Here is a 14,545-nt window from a genome sequence, read left to right on the forward strand (position 1 = left end):
TGACAATATAATGTTCCCTGGTGACTGTTGGGCTAGCACTGACACTGGTTACTATTACCAGACCTGACCTAATAACTCTGCTTTTCAGCTTGATGTTGGGCCTACCCTGTTACAAGGGGTTTGTCTAGCTAGGCAAACCAAGAGTAGACTCTTGATTGAATTTACATAAGTAAACAGTTCTGTTTACTTTTTTCAGGTATATGGGGGTCCTACCTGATTTGTAATCATTCCCAACTCCACTTTCTTTATAAAGCAGCCTGCTCCTACTGTTCCTTAGAACTCCTCCTCTTGACCTTCTAGCTGCTAAGGCTCTAAGACCACTATTGAGCCTTAAAAACCCTGAGGAACTCCACCTGCGTCCCCCTCACTTTCTTCACCTCAGGGCCTGGAGCTCTATTTAAGCTCACCCTGGGGATACAATATTTACAGATGCTGTGGGATGCTGGTTTTCCACTTGTCTACAACCATGATCAGGCTATAAATCCTGCTAACCCAAACCTGTCTCATCATTGTGGACTTGGCTGATGATCTGTATTCCTGATGGATTCTAGCACCGTCCCTAGACTTCCTTGCTCGGGTACTATTAGGTTGGTCCTGGCCAAGAAAGGTCTCTGCCTTGGAAACGCTGGCATTTTCCTTGGCTCCCTGTTCTTAGAGAGCAGCTGGCTCTTGCTGTTCTTGACAGTGGCTTTGCTTCCTTTTCTGGTGTGCCTCCTTCACCACCACCCTCCCTCCCCCACCCCTCCCCCTCGTTTTTATTGTTGTTGTGACTTCGCTTGAGATATTTGTCTAAAACAAAGTAACCAAACAAAAATGCTACAATAATTTCTAGGGCAGTTCGAAACCTCTCCAGTAACTATCTGAAGAGCTGCAAAATTTAATTTGAAGGGTTATTATTAAAAAAATCATTCACCTTACTCTTTATTAAGAGTAGGGCTTCTTTGTTTTTTTGGTATTTCATTGATATTGAATCATAGAATAGCCTCGGTTAGAAGTGACCTGGAAGACCATTTAGTTCCAACCCACCTGCTATGGACAAGGACATATTTCACTAGACCAGGTTGCTCAAGAGCTACATCCAGTTTGGCCCTTAAAAGGAAGAGCCTTGGATATTCTGACATGTAGTTTGAACTGTAACTTGTATCCATCAAGTAAAAGGCAGTATTTTCAATGTATTGCTTTGTTTCTCAGAAACACATTTACATTTGTCTTGTTACAAACACTAAGGATAAAATTACTGAAGCTATCATTTAAAAATACCCTTTTTATGCACTAATAAGCCACCACAACATTATAAAACTTTATATATATACAAGTTTAGCCCTTACAGGCTCAGGATTGCCTTATAAATTGTGAGTTGATGCTGCAGTTCTAACGTGATTGTCATCAGCGGATCTTACAGGACCTGTGAGTAAAGCTGTCATACCTCCAATCAGTAAAGTCTATCACTTACAGAGCAGGAGTAAAGTGGTCTCTCTCCTCTGCATTTAAGCTTTCAGGGTAAGGGATGACTATGCTACCTTTCTGGGTACACTTTCTGCACTGGTCCACTTGCTACAGGAGCTGTGGACCAGTGGAGTATCAGACTCCACTGGTATCAGACTCCGAGTTACTGTGTTTAGGAATGAAGGGCATAATTGTGATACCTCCACTCAGGTTTACAGCAATAATCTGTTTTGCAGCATGAATGCCAACATGGTATTTACATTAAGCCGATGTCATAATCTGTGAAAGATTCAGCCTATTTAGTATGAAAGGGTTATTAGAACTTCACGTCGTAGTTTTCTGAAGCGAAGTAACAGTAATATTGTTAATGATAACAGAACAGTGGAAGACGTGGGACCCTGACAAGGGAAAGTAATTTCTGTAGCTGGAGCGTTCCTGCGTTGCTCTCCTGGTGGAAGAAGCTGAGGAGAACAGAGCGCTGGGATGCCAGAGTGCTTCAGCCCGCTCCCGCATCGCACCTGGCGCGGGGTCCGTGCCGTGTGCGGGATGGAAGCGGCGGTGCCGCCCTGCACCGGGACGGGCTCAGCGCGGCCCAGGCGATCGCACCGCTCTGTCCCGCCGCTGCCATCCACAGCACTGCCAGGCCCGCTGTGCCCGGCCCGGGACGGCTGCCCTCCCGCCGGCCCCCGGGCGGTCGCGACCCCGCCTGCGGGGCGGGGCGGGCGCTGCCTTGGCAGCCGGCGGGACGCGGCGGGGCCGGTTCGGGCGTGCCGCCGCCATGCCGGGAGCCGCGGCCCCGCTCCCCCGGCCCCAGCGCCCGGAGCAGCGCGCCCGGGCGGCGCCCCAGGAGCGGCGGCGGAGGGTGGCCCCGCTGGCCGCTGCCCCGCCGGCCCCGGCGGGGGACGAGCCGCTCCTCAGGGGCATCTTCGAGATCGACAAGAGGAGCTGCGACGTGGTGCTGAGCCCCCGGCGGCTCCGCTGGAGCCCCATCCTGCCCGAGAGCCCCACAGGTGGGACGGGGCGGGGCAGGGCAGGGGGTGTCCGCCCGCGGGGCCGGGACCAGCTCAGGCCGTACCGCGGGGAGCGGGCGCAGGGACGGCCCGGGGCGAGCGGGGGCTCTCCGGGCAGGACGGGGCAGAGTCACCTTAGGACGGGATTACAGTAGAGTGGTTAAAGGCGGCGCTGTCAGGCGCGTCTCTTCCCTTCAAGGTTACTCTGGTGATTAAAAGGAAAAAGAAATTGCGCGTAATGCAAATGAGCGTCTTGTACCTGAACCACCTCTTTCTGGCAATAACTTTTCCTTCTTGGTGGATCAGAATGTAGAATGGATGTTTTTATGTCCTCTTAGCCCCACGCAGAGCAGTAATAGGATTTGATTTTGTTTCTGCTGCATCAACTTTTACCTGCTTACTCTCTCAAGCAGGTACACAAACTAGAGCACATATGGAGGAGGGTATGGTTCTGTGTGATGCACCTGTGTTTTGTAATGAGGCTTCTGTGGCAGGTCGTCGTTGCTCTACACAGTAACACACTGAAAAAGTGCAGTTGAAGAATTTGGTCAAGTGAAACAAATTATACACAAAAGTTTTAGACGGAAAGGAATGCTTCTTGCACTTATCCATATAGTCATGTTTCTCCTGTAAATTGTGAAAACATAAATTTACTTTTAAAACTGCATACACACTTTTAAAGGTGCTTATTTACTTCAGTGACCTCTCAGTGCTTACATGAAGGAGAAATTAAAGTTGTATTCAGGAATGCAGTTTCCAGACAGCTTATTTGCCTTCTGGTATGCTGTTGTTAGCTTGTCCATGCTTAAAAGACCAGGTTTATCTTAATAGTTTTTGGGCAGAACATAAAACTTCATATAGGTAAGATCCAACAGCCATAAAGTCAGCATAGAGAGAAACAAATTTTCTTTCACATACCAGTTTTTCTATGTTATGATAATCTTTTTCCTTTTAAGGTAGTCTGTATGCTGCAGAGGCTTGGGAGGGAGGTGGAAGCATTTTCACTACTGCTGCTGCGAAGAAATACTGAGATGCTCACGGCTGAAGTGATTATGCTTTATTTCATGTAACTGTGCTGGGATACCAGAGCTACCAAAACTAAACAAACATGGTGCCATGCACTGCTATTGAGTCCTCTCCTCCGAATAGTGTAACCGTGTTAATGTTGTGCTGTGCTCAGACTTAAATATCTGCTTTTCAGCAGGACCACTGGGTTCTGGTGACCCCCGCACTGGTGTGCCCGTACAGTCCTTCCTCTTGTGGAGCCAATCTGGGTGCCTTAGGAATGCTGTAGGCTCTCTCCCTTCCCTTTTGGGATTAGCTACAGGTCTCTGTGTATATGATCTGTTGTGTGATTTATTAATTACTTAGTTCTGTGTGTAGAGCTCTAATATGATTGCCATTTTGTTCTAGTTCCTTGAATGTAGGTTGAATTTCCATATATCAGGAACCAGGGTCCATGATTGTCTTTTAATTATCACCAGTGAAGGATTTTAAGGTACAGACAAGAAAAATAGATTTTTGTATATATTGCTTCATGTTTCCAGAAATGGGGAGTATATTCTGCAATTTGGGATTTTTTTTTGTGAGTGTTTGTTTGTTTTGGTTTTGTTTTGGTTGATTGGTTTGGTTTGTGTTTGGGTTTTTTTCCTAGGAAAAATTCACCCCCCTAAACTGATACTTTGTGTAACAGCTGTTCATCTTTAGATTACTCATACAGACATTGGAAACTTTTCTTTGTTCCTGCAAGGTAATGAAGTATGCAGTGCCTAAAGTCAGATATAGCAGATAGCAGAACTTCAGGAGTCTTACAGAGAGCAGCATTGACAAGTTGCTGTCAATGGTATCAGGATTTGGTTTTTTACTGCATGTATATTAAATATGCTGTTACTTCTCTATCTGACAATTGAGTTTTGTACTACATAGCATTGAGCTGCTGAATATTTTGATTTTTGAGAGGTTCTTTATGTCCTACTTCTTTACTAGCTTCAGTGGGAAAGGCAGTGGTGTCTTCCAAATGCCAAGTTTTTCCTGAAGAGTGTGGTAGATGAGTTTTTACTGTAGGATTGTCAAATTCTTAAATGTCGAATACTGATATTGAAGATACAGAGTTTTTCAGTTTCTCTGTTGCCATAGGTGCCACAGTTATATCATCTGCTGCTGTTCTAGGATCTCTTGGAGAGTGAAATAATTTTAAAAGGAAAACTATTGGGCTGTTTTTAAGACCCTTCTATCCTTCTGTCCACTTTGTGATGGGAACACAACGGTCTACCCAAGCAGCATTCTGAAGGATACTTGTGACTCCTTCCTTTGGGCCAGCATGGCTCTGTGTGTGCCCGCCAGTGATTGAAGATGAGATGAGTAGGAACTGGAAGTTTCACTGTGTGGGGCTTGTTCTCTCAGAGGGACGAATTCAACAGAAGTCTTGTCTGTTTTTCCTTCCATCTTGGATATGGTTGGCCAGGGTGCTTTTACCTCTGCAGTTGCGGGAGTCAAATATGGATTTTGGAGCTTTTTTTTCTGCCTCGTTCTTGGATCCCAGTAGCAATTACCCTGGAGTATTATAAGTGTGGGATCTGTACTGGTGCTGGGAGGAGCCATCTGTGTTATGGTCTCATTCGTAAGTACAGCAGTGCAGCATTTGGGGATGGTTAATGGCTGTGTGGGCAAGTATTTCCACTGGGATTTGGCGTATGCATGCTTTCTCCTAACCGAAAGCTTCATAATGTAGTTTTCTTAGGCTCGAAGAGGTCACATCAGGTTTTTGTGCTTTGCCAGTGATGCTGAATGTCTTCTGCTTGGACCTGTATGTAGTAATTCTCCCTATTTTAGGAAAGGACCTTTCTTCTACGACAGTCGCTCTGGTCTGTCAAAATCAGAGTACTTTCTTTCTTCTCTTTTTCCTAACATCATATCCCCAATAGTTCCCCAATTGCATTTGTTTTGCTGCAATTGTTGTTTCTCATCCACAGTTCTGCAGTTCCAGTTCTGTGTTCTTACATGTTTGTATGTTTGTGCACCCTTGGATCCTTCGTTTTCTAAATAGAACTGAAAGCTCCAGCTCAAAGTTGCCAAGCACGCAACACCTGCTGTGCCTGGACCCTGTCATGTCCCACTGATACATGCATAGTTCTGCCCCATTGCACTGTTCCTGTGGGGTTTCAGGCAGTGTGATTGTCAGGAGGACTTCATTCTTTACCGCGTTTTGATTTCTGTAGCTTCTGTCTCCTAGAGGTTTTTGGCTACCCCTGCTTGCTGATGATTTTTAATGGCTTCCTTTGTTGTTCACTCTACAGCAAAGTCTTCTCCCCTCTCAAGCATGACCCATTATGAATTTTCTGTCTTCTTTATTATAACAAAGCTTTGGGCAGAAGTAAGGCCTGAGTAGGCAACTTGGATGTGGAGCCTGGGGGGGAGTGAATGTGTCAAGTGGGAATTTGGGCAGTGTGAGGCATGGCTCAGCTGCTCCCTCTGAAATGCTGCAGCTACAGCCTGGGTGTGCAGCTCAGCTGAGCCTTTTTTTCTCACCAGAGCCAGATACCCTCTGGCCCAGAGCTGGCTGCTTTCTTTTAACAGTGGAGGAGGTGCTGCAATGAGAAGTAGAGCTCACAATCAGTAGTTACTAGTTCTTTCTCTAGCTTCTTTCTGTGTGGCATTTCTATGCTATAAATGTATTAATGGAAATTAAGAAAAAGGCAAGACTTCTCTCCTATTAATAATCCAACCCTGAACTGTAGAGCTTCTTGCTTTGAATGCTGTTTCAAAGAGAAAGCTATCCTAAGTACAGATTTGAATATTATATGTGATTTTCCGGAGTTCCCAGCAATTCAGAAGAAAGAGTGAATGATGGGAAAAAATATTTATATTTGAGAACAAATACTCAGGATTTTGAGTGTGTGGGGCTAAAGTTTAAAAACTAATGAAATGCAGGGGATTACCAGCAGTGGATGTGGAAATCATTTGTATTTTAGAACAGCTTCAGTACAAATAGTGTCAAATCCTCTTTATGCATATGGCCTGTTTTTTGCTGTTGATTGAGAAGTTTAATCCTGATATTTTTTTAAAGCCTTCAGTGTGTTTTTAAAGATTGTCACAGAGTTTTCTGATTAACAGTAATTGCCATTTTCCAGCAGGTTTCTGTCAGATAGGAAGTATAACGAGACTAGCACTTGCTCAGTGATTTATCAGTATGTGAAGTCTGGAGGCTTTTGATCATTATGAAAAACTTTATAAGTGTAATTTATTGTGTGTGGATATAATGGACTGAAGGGTATATGAAGTTATTCTCTCAGACTGACAGCTTGCAACCTGGTCTGACTATTTGGATAATAATAGTAATAATTTAGATAAAACTTGCTTTTTAAATTAAAGTAATGGAACATACTTTATAAGTTAATTGACCAATAAGAAAAATAAGATCTCTGGAGAAATTCAGAGGTTAATGTAATATTGAATATACATTTCGTAATGAATTAAAAAAGAACATGAATATATATTTTCATAATGAAGTAAAATCAATGTATTGCTTAAGTATAATATTCTTATCTATGCTAAACTATAACTCTTGTTGATCTTCATCTAAAGTATAGATTTATAAATATTCTATGTAAGAGCAGCAGTAAGGAAAAAAAATCACTGATGTATTTCAACAGTGAAAGAGTCAGCAATAAAGGACTTAAAATTAATTCCGAGTGCATAGTGGCCTGTTGCCAAGGCTATTTAGGAACAGATGTGGCTGAAATAGATACCAATAGTCTGTTTGGGATCTCTAAAGTAAGACATCTGTCAGTCTATCGGTCAGTCAGGAATAATGGAAATGGAAACGGGCTGTTACAAAATGTGAATTACTGAAGTTCCACGTTGACCAAATTCAAATCTTTTGATTCTGCTTTTGACATGTAGAGAACATAATTTCTCTAAGTGGCTTATCTATTGTCCAAACAGGAAAACTATTTTTAAGGAGGAGAGATAAAAACAAATAATAGAAGTGTAATTGAGAGAGGTGTCCAGGTGTCACATTATATGGCTTTAAGATGTAAACTGAAGGAAGATAACATGCAGTTTTAAACAATCCCGTGGTGTCTGAACTTACCAGGCCCTCATATCTTCTTCCGGGAAGTCCATAAAATTAATGTCTTTTAGATAAATGCTGCATGAAAGTGCAAAATAATTTTTTATTTTATGACTTATTGTGGAAATTAAAAAATGTTTATGGAAATGGGATTTTCTAATCAAAGGACTGTTAAAGTTTGTTCTTTATTTCAGGAGACTTTTAAACATAATGTCTTTACTGTCCGTGTGTCTTATCCTTTATCAGAAGAGCAGTTCCTGACTATGTGTTTGTTCATGCTTTCTGTTTTTTCTTGTATTTCACAGGTTTATGCATTGCTCTGCTTATACTGAAAGGGATTAACGTACCCTGGGTATCTAATAGGGGCTTTTCTATGCACTTTAATTCTCCACCTTCAAAGAGAGACATGAGATATTTAAATCTTTGCTCCAGAAAAAAGTTTCAATTCTAGGTCTTGCAAATTGTATTTGTGTGTGTTTGGGTTTACATACACATTAAGCGCTGCACATGTTAGTGAGTTGGATTCTGATCCTGCATGAATTTGAAATAACAGGGTTTATTTATCTTTCACAGAAAGTCACCCTTCTTGATGGCCTTTTCTTTTTAATGCAAAACTTTCTGTTGATGATATCATAGTTTGTGTTACGTTAAAGCTGCTGTAGGCCATAAACCAGCAAGTTTTAGACTTGCCAGCAGATGATGGGGTTTGGTTTTGTGGTTGGGTTTTTTTTTGCTTTGTTTCTCCTGTTGCCCTATGTAATAATTCAGTCTTGCCATGTGCTCTTATTATAGGTAAGGCAGCGTTCTGCTTTGCTCCTCTCCTCTCTGCCTGCCTGGGGAGCAAGGATGGTGATGGCTGGGTGCTTGGCATAGTATGCATCATCAGGCAGTTGGCACACCAGTAACAAGCCAGACGTGATTGGTGCTGGTTTTTGGCTGCTGAGCAGGCTGCTGGAAGAGAGAGAGGTTGGAATCAAGGGGCAGTCAAGAACGCTGTGGTGGGGGTGAGCTGATGTACTGAGGAAGCTGTAAGGGTTTTGGTGCAGTGCCATATGGATGTGGGAGGGATTTGTGGGTACTGTGGAGAGGGATTTGAGTGATCAGAGGGGCAGACAAGGAGACGTGCAGGGTGATGCTGTAGTGTGAAGTGTGTGTAGGGTAGAGAAATCACTGGATAGTCAGAAGAGACAAAGTGTAAGATGATGAGGTAAAGAGACAGAGAATGCAAATTCATTTAAAAACAAATTATTAAAGTTCCATAATTTTTTTATTCATAGAATAATTGACAACTCTTACTATTTTTTCTGTGCAAAGGCGTGCAAGAGTCAGTTGATGACCTTACTTTTATAGCATAATGGAGAGAATCCAACAGTATATATTAAAATAAAAAAAAAAAAAAAAGAAAAGTTGATATGCTCTCCATACTGGTGATATTTTCATGCCCACAATAGTGCTGTAGGACTAAAAGTCCCTTTCTCAGTAGAAATTTATGTTCTTTTTAAATAATTAAAAAGATTATGTAGTCAAATCCCTTATCTAAGCATAAATCTCATTTCTCGGTTTCTTAGTTGAGCTGTTCTTTGACTCTTGAGAAATACTAATTTTTTGAACCCCTCTTTCAAATGCTATTGTATTCTTTGCCTGGTTTTCATTTTCCCATATCATCCCTGAATTTCTATGCCTCTGTTATGCACCTTTACATCTTTTCTCTTGCATCAAATATTGTCAACATCTTTTGAGTTTTAAGTGCAGTTTCATGGGCATAATTCCTGAAATACTTTCCTTTTTTGGTAATGTCTACAGGAAACTAATACAAAATCTGATTATTTGCTTGGCCTCTCGAATTCTGAGAGTGGTACCTGCTTTCTTTGACTATGGCTGTTTGTCTCTTTGGACTGTGTAGGATGTGATGGTGTAGCACCTTGTGTGGGTTAGTTGTGGGGATTGTGGTGCCTAGTGGGGTCTTCTACTGTGGAAAATCCATATGAACTTGCTTCCATAGTTGTAACTGTTCATGCTCATAAATGTCTCACAAAAGAATATCATATTCCAATTTCTATTTTCTTATTTTGTTGTCTTGACAAAACACATGCTAAATTAGGGCATTTCTATCTTTATTTTACAGTTGCATAGAAATAAAATTAAAGCAGGAAGGTCTGTCATCTGCTCTTGTTGGAGTCAATATAAACAAAACTTAGATAAACAATTTTCCTTTCCTTGTAAATATCTTGTTAACTATGTGTGTTACAAAAGCAGCAGGTAAATAATAGATGCTGTTGCATTATGCAAAACACAAACAAATAGATATTGGATAGAAGAAATCCCCTTTTGTTTCATTTAGGTATATCCAACTGTATTATGCAGTGCCTTTAGAAGGAAGTGTTTACTTCAATACATGCAGTACTCTAAAAATATCTATATCCTACTAGAAAAAGATTAAATGGCTGAAAATCTGAGAACATAACCTGAAGAACTGAGTAATCTTTGTACCTTAACACTAGTGGGTTGTGGAACTAATGTTTTCAAGGAAGTCAGTGGTCCTGGGTTTTATGACTTATGTTGTAACAGTATGTGCAGACAAAAAAAACATAATGTGTTGAGTATCTGATACATGTATTACCATATTGCCATAAGGAACTGCTATTATGTTAGACACCAACTGATTTCGTGATAGTGTTGGATTTCTCTCACATATGCTTATGTTTTTGTACAGATGATCCTTTAGGAACATCTGCTAGTTTTGTGGTGGTATCTGCTGTTTCCTTTCAAAATCTGACCTTTTTGGCATTTAGTAACTGTGGCTGCTAGAGAACTGTGTTTCACTAGGATCCTTTTCTAAAATGATTCCTATGTCCTAGACACTGTCAATGTTTTGAGTTAATAGTGTTTCACCGTTTTCTGATTGTACTACAGAGTTAAGTGCAGCTCTGAAGTTGTTAAATTAACCTTTTAAAATACCATTTAAGGATAACTTTTTTTTTTAACTGCTGACTTGAAATAGGTGACTAGAACATCCTCCTGCCAACTGTTTAGGTGGTTTAAAAAACACCTGTGTTTGCAGACTAAGGGGGTGGATGGTATTTTTCAAACTGTTTCACTAGGGTTTTGTAACTCTTATCTTGCCATTTAGGAACCCTTTCCACATTAGTTGAAGAGCAGGTAATCCTTTGAACAGTGAAACCAAGTGTTACCAAAAAAAAATTGAAATTTTAGGCCTGAATTTTTGTGTGAGCCTTGATGTCTGGTAGCGTACCTCTAGGGGATTTGGTGAAAACAATTCTACTTAGGTTTGAGATCTGGTGTGACTTTCTCCTTCCCTGACTTCACACTTAGGTGCTGCTGTAGGAATATATTGTATCACTGACAAAAAATTGTTTAATAACTTGGATTAACTCAGTTCTCTAATCCGGCGTGTGGCTATTTCTTGCCTGTGTGCTGCAAGTTTAAGCAAATGGTTGGTTCATTAACAGAGTTCAGTGCTGAACTCTGAATTTCCCAGCTTTTGCCTATTTAAGCGATGTCAGATGGTAGGTAGTTAGACGCTTTTCAGTACAGAATAGGTGCTGTAGTTGTCAGCTTATTTGAACTGTGACAATATATCTCTTCTGTCAGTCCATACACTCAAGTGAATATAGGAAAGTATGCTTTGTGAGGCTCCGAAAATGCAAAGCAACAGATGTTATGTACTGCACAATTATACGTATCCTGGAAACAGATCTTTACACAGTGCAGACAGTCTTGGAAAAACAAAATTTGACATATGAATGATCAAGTTAAGGGCAACAACAATAAATACTTAGGGCTAAATATAATGCTGTTTTGCAGATCCTGTTCTGAGTAATTAAATGATCATTTTTATATTACCTCTCCCCATTTGAAAGAAGTTTAAAAATGACCTTATATTTATATTTTTCTGTGTTGTTTTAGTACAGTGGAGTAGAAACAGAGTAAGTATTCTCACTTAAAAATAACATTTTACGAAAATGGCTTTGGGAAACAAAAGCCTACGAAATTCTTACAGGTGAAAATTTTTATGAATAAATGACTAACAGTGAATAGGAAAAAATCAAGATAACCTGCTGGCTTTCCATGTGAAAAATAGCACATCTTTGTCTGGCTGATCTGTTGACTGTTCTGAAGATGATTCAAAATGAGACTGCTCCTGTCCAAGTCCTCTCCCTGCTATACTGTTTGTTGCATGGCCTTTTGGAGCCTTGTCAAACAGCTCTGTCAAGAAAGGTACTGAAAGATTTCACACTTGGATGGTTTTGGGTTTCCCAAAGGCTGCTCTGTCACATCTACATAATTTAACTTGGAGTGAGGTGATTAGCTGGGATCAAAATTATCATAGTGCCAGTGAATAACAGAGTAACAGTTAGGTGGCTGTAGATGGTGGTAACTCATGTCGATGTCAAACTTTGAACAGGTTTGTGATTTCCTTCAGTAAATTCTGCAGCTGACACCTTCCAGGATAAACTGAAGGGTATTGTTATTTTACCATGTTTGGGAGAAGATAGATGTATATGCATGTCTATTTTTAATTTTGCATTATTTTATTAAAGGGCAAAGAATGCTTCTGAGTATTTCATGTGAAGTGTAATGTTTCTTGGTCACTTGACTGCAACATACCCACTGAACAAGGCCTAGTAGTGACTAGAGTTGGTTTGGCAAACAATTCTTAGCTGAAAAAAAGAGTACCTGAAAAATGGTAGTTTTTTTTTTTAAGTGTAGTACAAACAAAAATTAAATAAGAAAGCTTTTTTTTTATTTTGCACTTACATTTGTTGAGGACTTAATTATTTAAAATATGATGGAAACAAGCAGGTGGTGTTTTTGAAATGTTGTCCCTAGGTCTCACTTGTTTTATGGAAATCATTTGGGGAAGTTATACAAAAATTCAGTACTGAACTTACAATGTTATTTATATGTATATGTATGTTTGCCTTGCTAATGAAAAAAACCGGTATCTCCTTTGAGCAAGTTTAACAGTTTTATTTTTAACAGCAATATTAGTTTTATGCAGGAGCAGAGCAATAAAATAAGGTTACAGTAGAAAGAAAACTATTCTTAGTATGTTTCTCTGTTTTATGTCTCTAATGTTTGGGGTTTTTGTCTAATTCATGGAGTGAAGGTTGCCTGAAGAGTTCACAGTTCCTTTGGTATATTAACAATGTGATCTAGAAGGATTAAGGAAGAGAAAAAATGACATTGAATAAACATAGTAAAGGGGAAATGCCAGATTTGTTTGGGGACTGTTAAAATAGGAGTGGAAAATAATTTTTGATTTGTCAGTTCTGTCCTACAGCACAACTTCAGAGACATATGTTAGTTTTACAGATTTGACTAGGCAATGGGAGAGTCAGTTAAAGAACTGGAATAATTAAGTGTAGTGTAATGTATTGATCTCTTATTTGAATGCCATCAGCTTGGAATAGGGACCTGGAGCTGTAGCTTTACCATTCCTAATGTGTATGATCATAGGTTTATCATGTGGAAAATGTCATCTGTCACTGTAATAGTTGTTAGGACTATTATGTTAAGGATAATTAGAAAATAAGTAGAGACTAAAACAGATGTTTGTATGCTCTATAAACCAGCAGTTATTTAACCACATCTTGAATACTCTGCAATTCTGGTGTTCTCAGCAAAGATGATGTGGGACTGGAGAAGGTTCAGGGGGTGACAATGATTAAAGGCACCAAATGGCTCCTGGCTGAGAATGACGGACTAGGCTGGCACTTTTTGGTCTGAAAGGAAAATAGTTGAGATGGGGCCTGGATAAAGTAGATGGCTTTCTATTGACCAACAGAAGAAATATGGTGTTTTTAATAGAACCAGGCTCAAAACAGAAGGATAGGTAAGAGAACTGCAAAACTTACTGCCAAAGGATATTGTTAATGCTAGAAGATTTTGTGGGTTCAGCTGGAGACAGAAGGCCTCATCTGGGTGCTGTTAAAGTTGTAGAAACCACAGTTAGTTCAGGGTGTCCCAAATGAAAACAGGTGGGGAATGGAAAAGTACTAGTGGAAAACAGAATAAATGCTTCCTTTATTCCTTCTCTTCTCTGAGCATCTGCTTATGGCTATGGTTTGATATAAGATACTGGGACAGATGGACGTTTGTCCTGTTGTAGTTTTGCTGGTCTTATGTATGAAAAAGCAGTTAAATTATATTTAAATGATATTTTGAGTAAAAATACACACATCACCAGTCTGTCTTTCCACCTGTGTTTGCTATACTAAGTGAGATTTCTTGATAGATTTTGAACTTCAATTTGCCTAGCCTACCATTTGCAAGGTACTTATTTTTATCGGCGGAACAATACAGTTTAAAGAATGCATGTCCTTTGCCTGACAAAATATAAAGAAGTTAATTGTATTAAATGTTGTTAAGAATTGCAATACAGTAGCAGACTGTACAGAAAACCTGAATTTCTTAGCCATAATTCCCTTGAAAATACTGTTCATCTGAATGTTTATAATTTCTATAGTCTTGGGTTATTTTTTTATTTTTGTTATGGAGAAGGGAAGTTAAATTCCAAGGACGTAGTTAAACTTGTATAGGATAAGAGTCTGAAACCATTGCAAACCATTTAGTTTGATCAACCTCAAAATGAGGGAAAAGGGTAGCTTCAGTATGCTTAGCTGGTATTTTTCCATAAATAACTTTGAGAGGATTTCTGATGCTCATGGAAGACAATCCTCAGTGTAAAACATCCATTTCCCTTTGTTATGTCAATAGCTTAAAGATGTGTGCCAAGGTATCGATACTAATTATATCTTGAACACAGGTGGTGATAATTTTCTTGCCTTGATTCACTTAAGGCTAAGTCAAAGATTTTTGTATGATTTGTGATGTGCAGCTGAATATGTGTAGAAACTAATATCTGTTAAATTTACTTTTAAATGAGCAAAGTATGTTTAATATTGTGACAGACTAAAATTTACATAGAACAGTAACAGTAACATACACACTGTGCAAATGCATATCGGAGAGTTTAAGATGCATCTCTGTTCAT

At 39.9% G+C, this 14,545-nt stretch overlaps 1 protein-coding gene across 1 annotated transcript in view; it reads left to right on the forward strand.

The window, feature by feature from the left end:
- Window positions 1-2,224: 2,224 nt before the first annotated feature.
- Window positions 2,225-14,545, forward strand: part of CERKL (ceramide kinase like) — a 52,842-nt gene continuing 40,521 nt past the window's right edge. Inside the window, exon 1 of the mRNA XM_027880241.1 lies at window positions 2,225-2,456. Coding sequence (XP_027736042.1) covers window positions 2,225-2,456 — 232 coding nt within the window. The remainder of the gene's footprint in view (window positions 2,457-14,545) is intronic.

The sequence above is a fragment of the Empidonax traillii genome, unplaced genomic scaffold (assembly GCF_003031625.1).
Source record: "Empidonax traillii isolate 1590-97213 ecotype Southwest subspecies unplaced genomic scaffold, ASM303162v1 scaffold65:size4453928, whole genome shotgun sequence".
NCBI lineage: Eukaryota > Metazoa > Chordata > Aves > Passeriformes > Tyrannidae > Empidonax > Empidonax traillii.